Source organism: Oryctolagus cuniculus, chromosome 4 (genome assembly GCF_964237555.1).
Source record: "Oryctolagus cuniculus chromosome 4, mOryCun1.1, whole genome shotgun sequence".
Taxonomy (NCBI): Eukaryota; Metazoa; Chordata; class Mammalia; order Lagomorpha; family Leporidae; genus Oryctolagus; species Oryctolagus cuniculus.
The window spans coordinates 5,823,425-5,842,167 of NC_091435.1; the positions used below are offsets into that span (position 1 = coordinate 5,823,425).

At 46.6% G+C, this 18,743-nt stretch overlaps 1 protein-coding gene across 1 annotated transcript in view; it reads left to right on the top strand.

The window, feature by feature from the left end:
* Window positions 1–212: 212 nt before the first annotated feature.
* The window catches only part of BRWD1 (bromodomain and WD repeat domain containing 1), a 125,822-nt gene continuing 107,291 nt past the window's right edge, over window positions 213–18,743 (top strand). Inside the window, exons 1-5 of the mRNA XM_051833556.2 lie at window positions 213–394; window positions 475–533; window positions 702–731; window positions 831–890; window positions 17,455–17,605. Coding sequence (XP_051689516.2) covers window positions 346–394; window positions 475–533; window positions 702–731; window positions 831–890; window positions 17,455–17,605 — 349 coding nt within the window. The 5' untranslated portion in view covers window positions 213–345. The remainder of the gene's footprint in view (window positions 395–474; window positions 534–701; window positions 732–830; window positions 891–17,454; window positions 17,606–18,743) is intronic.

Genomic DNA, 18,743 nt, shown 5'->3' on the forward strand with positions numbered 1-18,743 from the left:
CGCTCCCCTCCCCCCGCCGCCGCCGCCGCCGCCCGGGCCGGGGCCTCTGCCCACCCCCACGCCCTCCTCCCTGCCGCCCCGGAGGCCGCAGCGAAGCGGCGCGGCGGGTTCCCCGCGGCGGGGCGGGGTCGCCTCACGCCCCACGCCCCCCGCCGCGGAGGGACTACTTTTCCGCTCGGCGGAGGGACTATTTCCTCCCCCGCGGAGGGGTCGGGAGCTGGCGGCGCGCACGGCATGGCGGCAGCGGAGGCGCGCGCCTGAGGAGAGGGACGCCGGCCCCGGCAGGCCTCGGCGCGGCCTACACGCTCCTGTCGCCTGCTCCCGCCTCCCTGCCCGCGCCCGGCCATGGCGGAGCCCTCGCCCGCCCGACGCCCGGTGCCCCTCATCGAGTCGGGTAAGACGCGGGGCCGCTCCCGCCGCGGCGCCCCGGCCCCGGCGCGGCCGGTGCTGACCCGCTCCCCCGTCTCCCCGCAGAGCTGTACTTCCTCATCGCGCGGTACCTATCGGCCGGCCCGTGTCGGAGAGCGGCCCAGGTGAGTGCGGCCCGCGGTTGGCGGCGGCGGCGGCGGCGGCCACCCCGGGGTCCCCGCCGCCGCCGCCGCCGCCGCCGCGCGGGGTCGCGGGGTCGCGGGTGGGGCGCGGGGCTGCAGCCGGGCGCGCGTCGAGCCCGTGCCCGCGCTGACCGCGCGTCTCTGCCGCAGGTGCTGGTGCAGGAGCTGGAGCAGTACCAGGTCTGTGCGCCCCCGCCCGCCCCCGCCCTGCCCCCACCCCCCGTCCCCGCGCGGGCCGGGGCGCGGGGCTCACTCGGGGCGCCCTCGCTGTCTTTGCAGCTGTTGCCGAAGCGGCTGGACTGGGAGGGGAACGAGCACAGCAGGAGCTACGAGGAATTGGTGAGCGCGGGACGCGGCCCCCGCGGGGGCTCCGGGCGGCGGGGGAGGGGCGCGCCCCCCCCCGGCCCGGCCCGGCCCGGCCCCCTCCCCCGCCGCCGACCCCGCGCGCCGGTGTGGGGTTGGACGCGGCGGGGCTTGTTTTGGCAGGAAGCAGCGCGGGGGGCGGCGCCGGGGGCGACTCCGGCGCGGAGGTCCTGCGGCCGCGGTGGCTTTCCAGGTGTGACCGCCTACGGGGAGTGCGGCCAGCGCCCGCCGGCCAGTCAGCCGGACGCTCTCATCGCTGGCCCGGCCGGCCGCACTTGTAACTGGAGCTCTGATTGGCCGCCTCTCTCTCTGGCCCCGCCCACGCCTGCCGACCACTTGTTCCCTAGGAATGGAATGGTTGGTGTCTGAAGGTGGAGCGTGCTGCCGTGTTTAGCTTGCTTGCTTTCTTTATTTTTATTTTTCCCTTCCCCTCGGCAGCTTCGTAAGGACGTGGCCGCTGCCCGGGTGTGCCGGTCCGGCCCCTTTGCTTCTCTAGGCCGTACTGTGCGTGTTGACTGCTGTACAAAGTTGATTTGTGTTGGTGGGCTTTACGCGGATCTTGCTGCTGTGTGAAACTTAATACGGGCATTATGTAGGCAGGGTTTTTTCTTTTTTCTTTTGAGTACTGTTAACGTGGATTACACTTCTCCCTATTTTTTTAGGATTTATTTATTTAGAGAGGTAGAATTACAGACAGTGACAGGGAGAGACAGAGAGAAAGGTCTTCCGTCCGTTAGTTCATTCCCCAAATGGCTGCAGCGGCGGGGACCGGGCCGATCCAGAGCCAGGAACTTCCCGGTCTCCCACGCGGGTGCAGGGGCCCAAGGACTTGGGCCATCTACTGCTTTCCCAGGCCTGTAGCAGAGAGCGGGATCGGAAGAGGGGCAGCCGGGACTCAAACCAGCCTGTATGGGATGCGGCGCTGCGGGGCGGGGAGGAGTAACCCACTGCACCACAGCGCCAGACTGACTGCACTTCTCTTTGCCTTGTACTTCGGGAAGCTGCTTAGTTGCTCTCCCAGTCTGTAAGTGACGCTTATTTAAAACAGTAGCAGTTGCAGACATTCATTTGGAGGAAAACGTTTTTCAGGACCATTTGCCCTTTTCTGTATTGGGCTGAAGGATGTCTGCGGTTGCCAGGACATAGTCACCGTTTTGTATAAGGAAAACAGTTGCGGGAGAAGCGCTTCTGCGTGGTCTTTTTTTTTTTTTTTTTTTTTTGAAGGGCCAGAGTTAGAGTGAGAAAGAAGCAGAGAGATGGAAAGTGCCCACATGTATATATATATATATGTATTTTTGGATTTATTTTATCTTATTTGAATGAGTTACAAAGAAGTAGGGAAACAGAGAGGTCTTCCATCCACTGGTTCACTCCCCAAATGGCTGCAACAGCCGAATCTGAGCCTTTCTGAAGTCAGGAGCTTTTTCCGGGTCTCCCACCTGGGTACAAGGTCCCAAGGATTTGGGCCATCCTCCACTGCTTTCCCAGGTGCACTAGCAGGGAACTGGATTGGAAGAGGAGCAGCTGGGCTCGAATCAGCCCCCGTATGGGCCGCCAGCACTGCAGGCTGGGGCTGTAACCCATTGTGCCTCAGTCCTGGCCCCTGCATGGTCTGAGACTTGCAAATGGAGGGTGAGAGGATGTCCTTCCTTAGATTTCCTGAATTACGCAGATAAGCCAGGGGGTGTGTCATCTATGTACACAGCTAGGAGTGAACACTGAAAGTTGGGTGAAGGTGCCAAAGAATTAGAATTTAAAGAGTGAATGCTTGAACGTGGACGTTTTGCAGAGTGAGTTCTAAAATCTCTGCATAATGGCTGGATTTCTTGTGTTTGGTATCTTCAGATTTTTTTTTTTTAAAGGACTGCTGTTTCACTAGTTTACTTACGTTGGTGATATAAAGTAGCCTTCCTGGTGAAGCAGAAAATCATGATTGACAACACAAACTGCAGTTACGCTGCTGGAGGGAAAATTCAGTTTCTGAAGCAAATACAGTGCTGTAACTGCTGGAAAAGTCACAACATTTATGGAAGCCTTTATTTTTTGTTTATTTGACAGAGTTAGAGAGAGAGAGAGAGGTCTTCCTTTTGTTGGTTCACCCCCCATGGAAGCCTTTTGTTTTTTGTCACTGGGATTGCTTAAAACCCTACTGGAAAATGTTAATTTTGTTTCAAATCACTGCAGTTCTCTGAACTGACAGCTTGCTGTGGCAAGACAGCTGTTGTCTCATTGCTGGCTGATGTGGTCTGTCTGGTGGATATCCTCTTCCTCCTCCCTTTTCCTGCTGCACCCCCCTGCACACAGTGGAAGACAGTGAATCTTCTGTGTAAAGAGTTTTTGTGGAGGAGGTATGTGTGGTTTCTAGACTTCCATCCAAAGTCTCCATTTTTCAGCTGAGCATAATATAATGATCTATGTACCACATCAACAGGTTTGACTCTGTAACCAACTTGCTCTGTTTACTTTGGTTTCTATGAGGGATTTTTTTTAAATTTTATTTTATCAGAAATCTTCAAATACAGAAAAATAGATTAGTGAATCACCCGCCAGGTACCTATTCAGCTTTACTGATGATCATCAAAGAGTGTCGGCTCTGTTATCTCTGCTCCACTGTATTTAGGCAAATTCTTGTGGCCATTTATTTCATTGGTTAACATGCTGGGTATTTGACAGCGAATTTCAGATGTCACATTCATCTCAGATCTTCAGAGTGCACCTCTAAAAAGGACTGGTTTTTATGTTTTAAGTGCCAGTATGAGAGTCCTTATTCAGATTTTCTCTTTGTTCTTAGAGTGTCTTTTTATATTTAGTTGAAATTAATCTTGGGAAAATGTTTATGCATTGCATTGATTGTTTCTATCTCTTTTGAATAGTTTTCTTCTTGAGTCATTGATTTACTGAAGAGACTGAGGCAGTTTGTCAGATTTTAGATTTTGTTTGGGTGTTTCCTCAGGATGTTGCCTTACTCCTTTTTCCTAGTGGGGCTCATTTGATTAGAATCATCTGAGATTTATAAACTCTAAATGCCCATGGTGTGTCCTAAACCTGTTAAGTCAGAACCTCTGTTATGGAACTAGGCATCAGTATTTTTTTGTTTTGTTTTGTTTTTTAAAGCTTTTTCAGTGATTCTAATAGCAGTATTTAGAAAGCTGCAGTTTATCTTAGATTTATGGCCATGCTGTTGCTCTACCCTGCATTTGGGAGCAAGGGTGGTTTTTGTATGTTGGCTTTTTGAGAGTAATTATTTCTCAAATCCTAACCCTGCTGTAAGAGCTGGGTCTGTGAGTTTACAAAATTCAGTTGGAATCTATATGACATATAGGTGGTGAGGACAGAAGAAGGCAGAAATTGGAATATAGAGTTGGGCATTTGCCTTCTGGTTCAGACGCTGCTTGGGAAACCCACAGCGTCCCATACTGAAGTGCCTGGGTTTGAATCCTGTTCACTTTTTTTTTTTTTTTTTTTTAAGATTTATTTATTTATTTGAAAGAGAGAAGGAGAGGCAGAGAGAGAGGGGTCTTCCATTCGCTGGTTCATCCCCAATTGGCTGCAACAGCTGGAGCTGCGCTGATCCCAAAGCCAGGAACCAGGAGCTTCTTCTCGGTCTCCCATCTAGGTGCAGGGGCCCAAGGACTTGGACCATCTTCTGCTTTCCCAGGCCATAGCGGAGAGCCAGATCAGAAGTGGAGCAGCCAGGATTTGAACCAGCAACCGTATGGGATGCCACCAATGGCAGGCGGTGGCTTTACCTGCTAAGCCACATGTGCTTGCCCCTCTTGTTTTATTTTCCAAATGCCTCCAGTGTCTGATCCTAACTAGCACCTCAATTCTGGTTTCCTACACAGGTGGCAGGAACTCAGTTATTAGCTATTAATGCAGCTTGCCAGGGTCTGTATTTTCAGGAAGCTGGAGTTAGGAGCTGAGGCTGGGAATCCAACCCAGACACTTTCTTTTTTTTTAAATTTATTTTACTTATTTTGAAAGTCAAGAGTTGGAGAGGTGAGACAGATATTCTGTCTGCTGCTACAATCCCTAAGGGGCCACAATGGCCAGGGCTGGGCCAGACTGAAACCAGGAGGCTGGAACTCCATCTGGGTCTCCCACGTGAGTGGCAGAGCCCAAGTACTTGGGCCATCCTCTGCTTTCCCAGGCACATTAGCAGGGAGCTGGATTGGAAGTGGAACAGCCAGGACTCAAATCAGTGCTCATATGGAATTCCGGCATTGCAGTTAGTAGCTTAGTCTGCTACTATCACAATGCTGGCCTCAAACCCAGGGACTCTGATATGGGATGTGGGCATCTTCACTATTAGGCTAAATGCTGGCTCTGAGGCATTTTAATATTCCTGATGGCATTGGTGAATTAAATCTGGATATGAACATTTAATTGCTTAGGAGAAATTAATAGACTTAAATGAATTGGCATATATTTGATTTTTTTTAAAGGTTATTTATTTGAAAGTCAGGGTTTCACACGGAGGAAGAAAGGCAGAGAGAAAGAGATATCTTCCATCCACTGGTTCACTCCCCAATTGGCCGCAGTGGAGGGAGTTGCGCTGGTCCGAAGCCAGGAGCCAAGAGCTTCTTCTGGGTCTCCTACATGGGTGTAGGGACCCAAGGACTTGGTCCATCTTCCACTGCTTCCCCAGGTCATAGCAGAGAGCTGGATCAGAAGTGGAGCAGCTGGAACTCGAACTGGTGCCCATGTGGGTTGCCAGCACTACAGGAAGCGGCTTCACCTGCTACGTCACAGCGCCAGCCCCACGTATATTTGATTTTAAAAGTTGGAGGCGGGCCTGGCGCTGTGGCTCACTTCGCTAATCCTCCGCCTGCAGCACCGGCATCCCATATGGGCACCAGTTCTAGTCCCAGTTGCTCCTCTTCCAGTCCAGCTCTCTGCTGTGGCCCAGGAGGGCAGTGGAGGATGGCTCAAGCGCTTGGGCCCCTGTACCTGCATGGGAGACCAGGAGGAAGCGCCTGGCTCCTGGCTTCAGATTGACGCAGCACCAGCCGTAGTGGCCATTTGGGGAGTGAACCAATGGAAGGAAGACCTTTCTCTCTCTCTCTCACTGTCTGTAACTCTACCTGTCAAAGAGAAAAAAGTTGGAGGCTACCTTAACTTCGAGATTATCTTTTAAATTGTTTTATTAAGCTGCAGTGTCCTGATGACAGTGCTCAATGGGTGATGGAGAGTTGCAGAACTGGACAGCTGGGCTTATATTTTTGGTTCTGTATTTTTTTAAAGATTTATGTATTTGGAAGTGAGAATTATACACAGAGAAGGAGAAGCAGAGCGAGAGAGAGAGCGAGCGAGGTCTTCCATCCACTGGTTCACTCCCCAATTGGCCACAATGGCTGGAGCTGAGCCAGTCTGAAGCCAGGAGCTTCCTCCAGGTCTCCTGTGTGGGTGCAGGGGCCCAAGGATTTGGGCCATCTTCTACTGCTTTCCCAGGCCATAGCGGAGAGCTGGACAGGAAGTGGAGCAGCTGGGTCTTTAACCAGCGTCCATATGGGATGGGGCGCTGGCGCTTCAGGCCAGGGCATTATTAACCCACTGCGCCACAGCGCCGGCCCCAAGACCTTGCTGTTTGAGATAAGATTTGAGTCTCTCTGGACGTTAGTGTCCTTGAGGGTCCTGGAATCTCGTGCACTGGGAATACTGAGAGATGACGGTGATTGTGATCTCCTTCATTTCACAGGAAAACCTCTTGTTGCTTTCGGAAATTTCTGGTTTCTGGTTTCCTATTAGTGATTCTGTGAATATGTAAGTTATGTCTGTGTCTGTGCATTTATTTGGGTTTGTAATTGTTACTTGTAGTAAGTTTCCAGAAACTTAATCATTGAGTAAAATGGCTTCCATGTTTTAGATGTTTATTATATATTTTGCTGTTCTAAAACGCTTTACCAATTTATATTCTTGATTATGGTATATGAGAGTATACTTATTCAGCCTTTTAATTTTAGCTAGTCTAATGGGTAAAATGTTACTATTAGCCAATATTTGAGTCATTTTTTTCCAAGTGCTGTACATAGTTAAGAGCCTGAATCTGTACTGATCGTTTGATTCTTCCTGTGACTCTGTTACCTTATATGAGTGGGAAAATAGAATTACAAGATAGTGTTGAGGAGCTTGCCTTGGGGCACAGTGGGTTAAGCTGCTGCTTGTGATGTTGCCACCCCATATGAGCGAGTTCAAGTCCTGGCTGCTCTGCTTCTGGTGCAGCTCCTGCTCATGTGCTTGGAAAGAATGACCCATGTGGGAGACCTGACTCCTGGCTTGGCCTAGCTCTGCCCAGCTCCAGCTGTTGCTGCCATTTGCGGAGTGAACCAGCAGATGAAAGATATCTCTCTTTCTCATAAAACAAATTAAAGAAAAAAAAAAAAAGATAATAGCGTGGGCGCCATGGCGTAGTAGGTTAAGCCTCCTCTTGTGCTGGCACCCATATGGGTGCCAGTTTGTGTCCTGGCTGCTCCTTTAGTCATTCAGCTCTCCGCTAATGGCCTGGGACAGCAGTGCAAGGTGGCCCAAGGCCTTGGACTCCTGCGCTGGCTCCTCTATACTATTTTAATGATTGAACTTAAAAAGTATTTAGTTCTGAGCTATAGCCTTTCGAAGGGTAGCTGTGGTATATGTTCTGGCTTCTTGTTCTGTATCCATTTGGAAGGTAAATTGCGCTCTGAATGATTTAATCACATTTACTGAAGAATTAGTGCTGACCTTTCGGTACTCAGCAGCTACACTTAGAACTTGCTTCAAGTACAGTGCTTCTGTTTGACCTTTCTGAAACTTTAAGATCTGTTTCTTGAAGAACACTTTTGTAAACTGTTCGGTTTCTATTGAGTTTTAATGAAATTTTTTTATTTTTTTTTATTTTTTATTTTTTTTCGACAGGCAGAGTGGACAGTGAGAGAGACAGAGAGAAAGGTCTTCCTTTGCCGTTGGTTCACCCTCCAATGGCCGCCGCGGCCGGCGCACCGCGCTGATCCGATGGCAGGAGCCAGGAGCCAGGTGCTTTTCCTGGTTTCCCATGGGGTGCAGGGCCCAAGCACCTGGGCCATCCTCCACTGCACTCCCTGGCCACAGCAGAGGGCTGGCCTGGAAGAGGGGCAACCGGGACAGAATCCGGCACTCCAACCGGGACTAGAACCCGGTGTGCCGGCGCCACTAGGCGGAGGATTAGCCTAGTGAGCCGCGGCGCCGGCCATGAATTTGTTTTAAAGATGAAGCTAATTTGAGTAGTATCTTAAGCACTGTACCATACGCCCACCCCCAAATGCTTTTAAATGCAGTCTCTTCGCTCCAAAATCAGTATTTATTTACGTAGGTCCTTTTGTATAAATGAAGTGCTAAGCTTTCTTTCTGCTTATTTTTCATTGGATATCTGTTCTGCCATTGAATATTCAACTTATTTGTAAAGTTTAGAAATGAAACAGTGTTTCTCTTCAGATACTGAAGAGAATTAAGAAGCAAGATAATAAAGTTTTAATTTTGTGTTGCAGAAAATGTTACTTCTTGTTTCATTGTTGTGCTACACTATTGTTCATTGTGTAGGAACTGTTAGGTGATATGGTAATTGTAAGTTTTCCCTTTTCATGGTTTCTAGGTGACATTTAAAATAATTTGATGGAAAGTGAAAGGTCAGAAACATATGAAAGATACTGAATATTCATTCTAGATCTTTGTTAGGTCATAGCATCTCGAACTTTACAGAAAAGGCCACATTCTCATAATTTTCTGATTGCTCAGGCTGTTGAGACCCTTCTACCACTTCTTGTAACAGCTACGCTGGGATTGAGGAGGCTCACTCATGGTTACAAAAACGTTCTGGAAGGCTGTAATAGTGATACCTGTGAGTAAGGAATGTGGAACTGAGATTGGTTATGCTGATGCAGAGCAAGCTGAGAGTGGTCATTGACTGAAGTCTCAGATGGAACTGTGCCGATCCGAAGCCAGGAGCCAGGAGCTTCTCCCAGGTCTCTGACATGGATGCAGGGACCCAAGGACTTGGGCCATCATCTGCTGCTTTCTCAGGCCATAGCAGAGAGCTAGATTGGAAGTGGAGCTGGGACTCGAACTGTTGTCCATATGAGATGCCAACACTGCAGGCGGTGGCTTTATCTGCTATGCCACAGTGCTGGCCCCTAAATGTTACTTTTATTAACATTCATGTCTAAGCCTTTAAAATACTGAACATTATTTTACTGATTTGCTCATACTGTTATTTTTAATAATTCAAAACCATTTTTTAAAAGATTTATTTATTTGAAAGGCAAAGAGTTATAGAGAGGCAGAGGTAGAGAGAGAAGTCTTCTATCCATTGTTCACTCCCCAAATGGCTGCAGTGGCTGGAGCTGGGCAAATCTGAAGCCAGGAGCCCAGAACTTCTTCCAGATCTCCCATGTGGGTGTAGGGTCACAAGGACCTGGGCCATCTTCCACTGCTTTCCCAGGCCACAGCAGAGAGCTGGATCAGAAGTGGAGCATCCAGGTCTCTAACCAGTGCCCATATAGGATGCTTGGTGCTGCAGGAGGCGGCTTTACCTGCTACACCACAGTGCTGGACCCCACCTCCATTATTTTAATGGATCAGGTTTTTTTTTGCTTTTTGAGTCTGGAAAATTAGTATAACCTGCTTGTTTGAAAAGTAATTTGAATAATTTATTTTTTAAAATTTAATTAATTTATTTGAAAGGCACAATTACAGGGAGAGAGGAAGAGAGAGAGATTTCCATCTGCTGGTTCACTCCCCAAGTGCATGCAGTGGCTGAAGCTAGGAGGATCCGATGCCAGAAGTTAGTAGCTTCCTCTGGCTCTCCCATGTGGGTGCAGGGACCCAAACACTTAGGCCATCTTCTGCTACTTTCCCAGATGCATTAACAGAAAGCTGGATTGGAAGTGGAGCAGTTGCGACTTGAAGCATTGCACATTTGGGATACTGGAACAGCAGGTGACAGCCTTACCTGCTACGCCACAGTGATGGCCCCATGATCATTTAAGAGATCAAATAATATAATTTCTTTCTTTTTTTTTTTTTTTTGACAGGCAGAGTGGACAGAGAGAGAGACAGAGAGAAAGGTCTTCCTTTGCCGTTGGTTCACCCTCCAATGGCCGCCGCGGTCGGCGCGCTGCGGCCGGCGCACCGCGCTGATCCGATGGCAGGAGCCAGGAGCCAGTGCTTTTCCTGGTCTCCCATGGGGTGCAGGGCCCAAGCACCTGGGCCATCCTCCACTGCACTCCCTGGCCACAGCAGAGGGCTGGCCTGGAAGAGGGGCAACCGGGACAGAATCCGGCGCCCTGACCAGGACTAGAACCCAGTGTGCCGGCGCCGCTAGGCGGAGGATTAGCCTAGTGAGCCGCGGCGCCGGCCCCAAATAATATAATTTCTACACTGGGAAACAATCTAATTTTTTTAAAGCTTTATTTATTTATTAGAAAGAGAGAGACATAAGCAAGTACTGATTTGCTCCCCAAATGGCTGCAATGCCAGGCCAAACCCAGGAGCCAGAGCTGCTTTTGGATTTCCCAGTTGGGTGCAGAGGCCCAGTCACTCCGTCTGCTGCTGCTTTCCCAGGCACATTAGTAGGGAGTTGGATTGGGAATGGAGCAGCGGAGAATCAAATTGGCACCCGTATGGCAGGTTGTGCCTTTGATCTGCTGTGCTATAACGCGGGTCCCCCTGAGAGACAATCTTTAGACTTTGCATCTAGAGAATTCTTTTTTTTTATTCTATTTGCTATTCAAAATGAAGTCGCCATTGTTTGATAGGCTTGGAAGTCAATTATGTTACTTTGAAATTCTCTACCAGAGTATTAGGCCTCCTAATGGACTCTGTCAGGGTAGAGAAAGGTGATTTTCCCCTATCCAAAAGCCATATTGTCTTTCCCTTAAGTTGTTTTATCTTAAATATTTAAAGCTTTCAGATATGTTGTTTAGGTCTGTTAGTGTAGTTAATTTATTGGTGATTTTTATTTTCAGATTATTTATTTATTTATTTTTGACAGGCAGAGTGGGCAGTGAGAGACAGAGAAAGGTCTTCCTTTTTGCTGTTGGTTCACCCTCCAATGGTGGCCGCGGCCGGCGCATCGCGCTGATCCAATGGCAGGAGCCAGGTACTTACCCTGGTCTCCCGTGGGGTGCAGGGCCCAAGCACTTGGGCCATCCTCCACTGCACTCCCTGGCCACAGCAGAGAGCTGGCCTGGAAGAGGGGCAACCGGGACAGAATCTGGCGCCCCGACCGGGACTAGAACCTGGTGTGCCGGCGCCACAAGGCGGAGGATTAGCCTAGTGAGCCGCGGCGCTGGCTTATTTTCAGATTATATTACAAATAGGTATATGATTTTTATTGGGACTATAGGACTTTTCCTGCTTACTCTCTGTGTGCTGGGCTGATTATCTACAACTTTTGGACTTCGACAGGTTGACACTCTCAAGTACAGCATACTCATTAACACTGAGGAGCTTTTGCGAGCCACCTCAGTTTTGATATACGGAGCCTTCAAAAAGTTTATAGACAGTGTGTATCATGAAAAAGCTGGATAGATTTCAAAACCTTAATGCACCAAATAAACTTACCTTTTCCATTTCTTTATGACCATTTCAAAAATTTTATTTGCCAGAGAATTATCTTCGTTCTGCTGGTTCCCTTACAAAATGGCTCCAGCAGCTAGGACTGAATCCGGCTAAAACCAGGGGCCAGGAATTCCATCCAGGTCTCTCATGTACTTAGGCCATCTTCTGTTGCTGCTTTCCCAGGCACATTAGCTGGGAGCTGGGTTAGAAGCAGAAGAGCCAGGGCTTTTTATCTGGCATGGTAGCATCGTGAGTGGTGGTTGAATCTGCTGCGCCACACTCCAGCCCTCTGTGTGAATGATTTTTGGGGTACTCTTATGCATCTTTTGAGTTTAGTGTGATATGTTTACCAGAGGTTGGGAAACATAAGTCAGGTTGAAAAGTTGCAGATAACCTTATTCAGCCGTTAACATTTTATTTATTTATTTGAGAGACAGCAAGACAGATACACACAACAACTCTCATTTGCTGGTTACTCCCTACATGTATGTAACAAGCTGGTTGTGGGCAAGGCTGAAGTCTGGAGCTAGAAACCCAATCTTGTTTTTTATTTATTTATTTTTATTTATTTATTTTTTTGACAGGCAGAGTGGACAGTGAGAGAGAGAGAGAGAGAGAAAGGTCTTCCTTTGCCGTTGGTTCACCCTCGAATGGCTGCTGCAGCTGGCGCGCTGCGGCCGGCGCACCGCGCTGATCCAATGGCAGGAGCCAGGTGCTTTTCCTGGTCTCCCATGGGGTGCAGGGCCCAAGCACTTGGGCCATCCTCCACAGCACTCCCTGGCCACAGCAGAGAGCTGGCCTGGAAGAGGGGCAACCGGGACAGAATCTGGTGCCCCGACCGGGACTAGAACCCGGTGTGCCGGCGCCGCAAGGCGGAGGATTAGCCTAGTTAGCTGCGGCGCCAGCCCCCCAGTCTTGTTTTTTTTATGTTGGTGGCAGGGACCCAAATACTTGAGCCATTATGTGCTGCCACCCAGGGTGTGCATTAGCAGGAGTTAGAATTGGGGCAGAGCTGGAGCTGGAACACAGGCACTCTGATAAGGCTTGCAGAGCTCCCAGGTGACAGCTGGACTCCAGGAAAAACACCTGACCCTTACCCAGGCTTTATTGTGCACCAGGCTTATGAACAAAAACCTTATATTAGATCTAAGTTTACTTTACATTTGATTTCTTGTTAACAGTCTATAGATCAGTATGAATCTGTGTTGCAGATTATCTGTGGAGCAGTGTTTCTTAGGGAATTTGAAACATGGAGGCTTTGGTGGTGTCGTGGTGTTTCGGGGAATATCGCTGGCATTAGTGGATGGAAGCCAGGGATACTATGTATCCTGAATGTGTGGGATAGTCCTGTAGAGTGATGTTTTTCATTCCTTAAATGCTGGTGGCATTATAATGGATTGAGATAGCCTGTGAATACAGCATTGAAGTTTTTTTTTTTTTTTTAAGATTTATTTATTTATTTGAAAGTTGGAGTTAAACAGAGAGAAGGAGAGGCAGAGAGAGGTCTTCCATCCGCTGGTTCACTCCCCAATTGGCTGCAACGGCCGGAGCTGCGCCCATCTGAAGCCAGGAGCCAGGAGCTTCTGGGTCTCCTACATGGGTGAAGAGGCCCAAGGACTTGGGCCATTAACTACTGCTTTTCCAGGCCATAACAGAGAGCTGGGTAGGAAGTGGAGCAGCTGGGACCCAAACTGGCGCCCATATGGGATGCCAGGACTGCTAGGCAGCGGCCTTACCCGCTATGCCACAGCACCAGCCCTGAAGTTTTTTTTTTTTTTTTTTTTTTTTAAGATTTATTTATTTATTTGAAAGTCAGAGTTAACACAGAGAGAGGGGAGGCAGAGAGAGAATCTTCCATCCTCAGGTTCACTCCCCAGTTGGCCGCAACTGCTGGAGCTACGCTGATCTGAAACCAGGAGCTTCTTTCGGGTCTCCCACGTGGGTTCAGGGGCCCAAGGACTTGGGCCATCTTCCACCACTTTCCCAGGCCATAGCAGAGAGCTGGATGGGAAGTGGAGCAGCCGGGGCTAGAACTGGTGCCCATATGGATTCCGGCGCTTCAGGCCAGGGCATTAACCCACTGTGCCACATCACCATCCCCAGCATTGAAGTTTATACCAGATATATTCCTGTCAGGTAGTTCTGGGCATATTCATGAATTAAATATACACAGTAACCTTTATGTTTTTATTTTTTGGTAATTTATCTGACATTTAATACGTACGAACATGGAACTAACTCCTCAACACCAGCATCATTAAGTCCACTGAAGTTACTGTCATTTAAAATAAAGCAGTTAAAAAAGTCTTTCCTATTGTCAGCTTAGTCTTCAGTTCCAGAGATAAACTTCTGAATGTGTATGAGGATATATTTCTTCTTCTGTAATCGTATTTTTCTTAGGTTTGTCACCAGAAGTCTCTCGGGTCTCAGATAAGCAAGTGCTGATAAGTGTTTTTGTTATTTTTGTTAAGGTATAATTGAAGCACACTAAAGTGTTCAAGTTGATAAATGTTGATGTATGTTATACCCTTAAACATGTTAGTAATATAAAAATAGTGAAAATGTCCATTACTCTGAAAAATTTCCTCTTGCCCCCTTTGAAATTCTTTCTTACCACTGCCACCTCCCCAAAACAACTACTGATCTATGATTTTATTATTTTAAATTTCTAGGATTTAATATAAATAGTACAGTATATACTTTATTTTCTGGCTTCTTGTAGCATACTTTGTATTATGTGTTACCAACATTGCATTTCTTTGTATTGCTAAATGATAGCATGGTATATTCATTCACCTGTTACTGGAAATTTTGGGTTATAACCACTTTTGGGCTATTACAAAGGAAACTGCTAAGAACATTCATGTTGAAATATTTATTTGGACACACGTTTTCCTTTTTCATGGATAAGTACTTAGAAATGGAATAGATGGGCCGGCGCCGCGGCTCACTAGGCTAATCCTCCGCCTAGCGGCGCCGGCACACCAGGTTCTAGTCCCGGTTGGGGCGCCGGATGCTGTCCCGGTTGCCCCTCTTCCAGGCCAGCTCTCTGCTGTGGCCAGGGAGTGCAGTGGAGGATGGCCCAGGTGCTTGGGCCCTGCACCCCATGGGAGACCAGGAAAAGCACCTGGCTCCTGCCATCGGATCAGCGCGGTGCGCCGGCAGCAGCGCGCCGGCCGCGGCGGCCATTGGAGGGTGAACCAACGGCAAAGGAAGACCTTTCTCTCTGTCTCTCTCTCTCACTGTCCACTCTGCCTGTTAAAAAAAAAAAAAAAGAAAGAAAGAAAGAAATGGAATAGATGGATTATTTGATAGATATAAAGTGAACTCAAACCACTTAGCTGTTTTTGAAATTGGTCAAATTATATTCCCACCATCAGTTTCTCCACATTTTTGTTAGCTTTGGTCAGTCTTTAAATTTTTTTAATTATTGAGAGAAAAAGAGGGAGAGAGATCCTATTCATTAGTTTTGGTTCCTAGATGCCCACACTGGGAACTTACAAGATTGGGCCAGTTTTCTTGTGTGTGTGGCAGGGATCCAAGTGCTTGAACCATCACCTGTTGTTTCCCAGGGTATGCATATCTAAGAATGCTGGAATTGGTAGTGGAGCTAGGACTTGAACCCAGGTGCTCTGACATGGGATGCGAGCTTTCCAACCTGTGTCTTAACTACTGGGCCAAATGCCTACCCTGTCAGCCTTTTTAACTTCAGCCATATTGATAGGAGTAAGGTAATATTGCATTATGGTTTTATTTTGTATTTCACTGAATACTAATGAGGTTGAACATGTTTTCACAAGTTTATTTGCCATCTGTATTATCTTCTTTGGTAATGTGTGGATCTTTTGCTCTTTTAAAAAACTCAGCTTGTTGAATTTTTTTTTTTGGTAGTTTGTGAATTTGCTTTAAAAGATTTATTTATTTATTTGAAGTCAGAGTTATATAGAGGAAAGAGAGAGAGAGAATCTTCCATTTGCTGATTCACTTCCCAGACTGTTGTAACAGCCAAGTCTGGGCCATGAGCTAGGAGCTTCTTCTAGGTCTCTCATCAAGTGGCAGGGGCCCAAGCACTTGGGCCATTCTCCACTATTTTCCCAGGTCATTGGCAGGGAACTGGATCAGAAGTGTAGAAACTGGGACATGAACTTGTGCCCAGATGGGACGCTGGTATTGCAGTTTGCAGCTTTGCCTGCTATGCCACAACACCAGTCATGGCTTGTTGAATTTTGAGAGTTCTTTACATATTCTGGATACATTTCCTTAATCAGATATATGCATTGTGATTATTTTTTCTTGCCCTGTAGCTATCTTTTCATTTTCTTTGCACTGCCCTTTGAAGAACAGAAATTGTTACCAATTTATTTTGTGGATTGTCCTTTTGGTGTATTAGAAATCTTTGCTTAATCCTACATCGTAAAGATTTTCTTTGATGTTTTATTTTAGGAGTTACATGGTTTTAGGTTATACATAATCATTTTGGGATGATTTTTTGTTTGTAATGTGAAACATGGATCAAGTCCTGTTTTTATTTTTTGCAAATGAATATCCAGTTCTTCCAGCACCATTTGTTGAAGTAACTGCCTTCAAAATGTTCATGGGGAATTCTCGTATTTTAATTGTATGTTTAAAAATATTTATTTATTTATTTGAGGGGCAGAATTATATAGAGAGGGATAGACCCAGAGAGAGGTCTTCCATCTACTGGTTTATTCTTCAAATGGCTGTAGTGGTTAGAGCTGGACTGATCTGAAGCCAGGAGCTTCTTCTGGGTCTTCCACGTGAGTGCAGGGACCAAAACACTTGGGCCATCTACTGGTTTCCCAGGCCATCATCAGGGAATTGAATTGGAAGTGGAATGGCTTGGACTCGAACCTGTGCCCATATGGGATTTGGGTGCTGCAGGTGGATGCTTAACCTACTATGCCAGGGTGCTGGCCCCATTAAATCATTTTCTCTGCAAACTTTCTGAAGTCCTGCTGTGTGTGTAGGTATCCTTCTGGATACTTTGTTCCATTGATCTCTTTGTCTTATTTTATACTTGCTTTTTTTTTTTTTTAAATTTTTTTATTTGAAAGGCAAAGTTACAGAGAGAGGGAGATACAGCAAGAGAGAAGGATCTTAGATTCACTGTTTCCTTCCCAAATGGCCACTATAGCAAGGACTGGGCCAAGCTTTAGCCAGGAGCCAGGAACTCCATCTGGGTCTTCCATGTGGATGGCAGAGCCCCAAGTGCTTGGGCCATCTTCTGCTGCTTTCCCAGCCACACAAGCAGGGAGCTGGATTGGAAGTGGAGTGGTTGGGACTCTTCCCATTGCTCATACAAGGTGGTGGCATCACAGTCTGGGGCTTAACCTGCTGGGTCACAATGCCAGCCCCTATACCATGCTATTTTGATTATGATAACTTTATAACAAGGGATGCTAACTATTGTTAACCATGTAGCTTTGTTCCTTTTAAAGGTTGCTTTGGGTTTTCCAGGTCATTTTCATGTAAATTTTAGAAAACAAAATATCAATATCTGCAAAGAACTCTTGCTGGAATTTTGATTGGGTTGGGTTTGAATTGATTGATATACTGTGTAAGTTGTCTTTAATTTCTCTCAGCATGTTTTGTAGTTTCCACCATATTTTTTTTTTAAGATTTATTTATTTATTTGAAAGAGTTACACGGAGAGAGAGAGAGAGAATCTTCCATCTGTTGGTTCACTTCCCCAATTGGCCACAATGGCCGGAGCTGCACCTATCCTGCTTTCCCAGGCCATAGCAGAGAGCTGGATCGGAAGTGGAGCAGCTGGATCTTGAACTGGCGCCCATATGGGATGCCGGCACTGCAAGCGGCTGCTTTACCCGCTTCGCCACAGTGCTGGCCTCAACATATGTATTTTCATGTTTTCTTATATGTATCTATGCCTATATATTTACTATTTTTGATATTATTGTAAACAGTGTTGTTATTAAAACTTTTCAACCAGGTCTTATCCAATAAACATGTGGCTCCTGATCATCTGTTGCAAATCTGCCAGCGCATCGGTCCTATGTTGGATAAAGAAATTCCGCCCAGTATTTCAAGAGTCACTTCTTTACTTGGTGCAGGAAGGCAGTCTTTGCTACGTACAGCAAAAGGTACCTTAATTTGAAGACGTGTTCTGCTTTGTATTAATAGCTTAATAATTATTATAATTGTGGAGTAATGTAAGCATTGTGGAAGAAAGGTGATATGTAACTATAAATCATGCTGTGGACTATAAAATTCTGCATTTAGCATAGAACTTTGAATTTTATTACATAAGTGTCTAATGGGTCCTTTTGCATTTAAAATATTGATAAAGATACAGTTGTTAAGCTAAGAAGCTTGAATTCATTCTGAGATGTGTTTGAGGTTTTATCAATGTGAGTTCTTCCCATTTTGTAGCTCACTCATAACTTCATTGAATGTAATTGTATGTGTCTAAATAAACTCTTAAATGCTAGAAGTACTTCTTTGGATATTTAGATTCTGAAAGCCCTTTGTTATGAGGGGAGGTAATTTTCTAAATTGGGTAGCAGTTTGCAATCAAGCACCAAAAATGTAAAATTGCATGGTTCTTTTTTCACTAATTAACTTTTTTGCAAAGTTATGTGATAGCAAAATGTTTGGAATTGCTATTCTTTTTCTGTTAGATTGGTATAATTGACTTAGACTAAGTATATGTATGTGATATAATCTATGTATACACGTGGCTAAACTGCTAATGGGAAAGATCGTTGGTTCCTCTGATCCTGAGCGTATGTCAAATTCATCTTGTGGTTATTTTTGTCAAGAGTGGTTGCTGATGTGTTGCACTTTTTAGATGCATCACCAGTGTAAAGCTTGACTGAGAAAGAACAACCCTATCTCTTGGTTCTGTGCCTGACTGGTTTGTCAGCTTAGTTGTTTCGTAGTAGAGAGACTACAGTCGTGCCACACAGTGGCTCTAGTCAGGAAACTGCTCATATTCTCCCCTTTTCTGTGTCCCTATTCACTTTGTAATTATTAGGTTGTTATATAGTAGTCATTTGGGTAGCCTGTTGGCCTTTGTTCACTTGTGTCAAGCTCAGTGCTTTGTGCTGAGCCTTGCTTCAGAACTGGAAGATCTTAGAAGAGACCTCAGTAAGCTGCCCTGGGGTAGGACCATGTTTCTCCATTCGCTTTGTACTAGTGCCACGGGAGGATGCCTTGTAACTGCTCTTTGGTCCTGACAACGGGACTGAATCCATTCATGTCAGACGTATCATGCCTGTT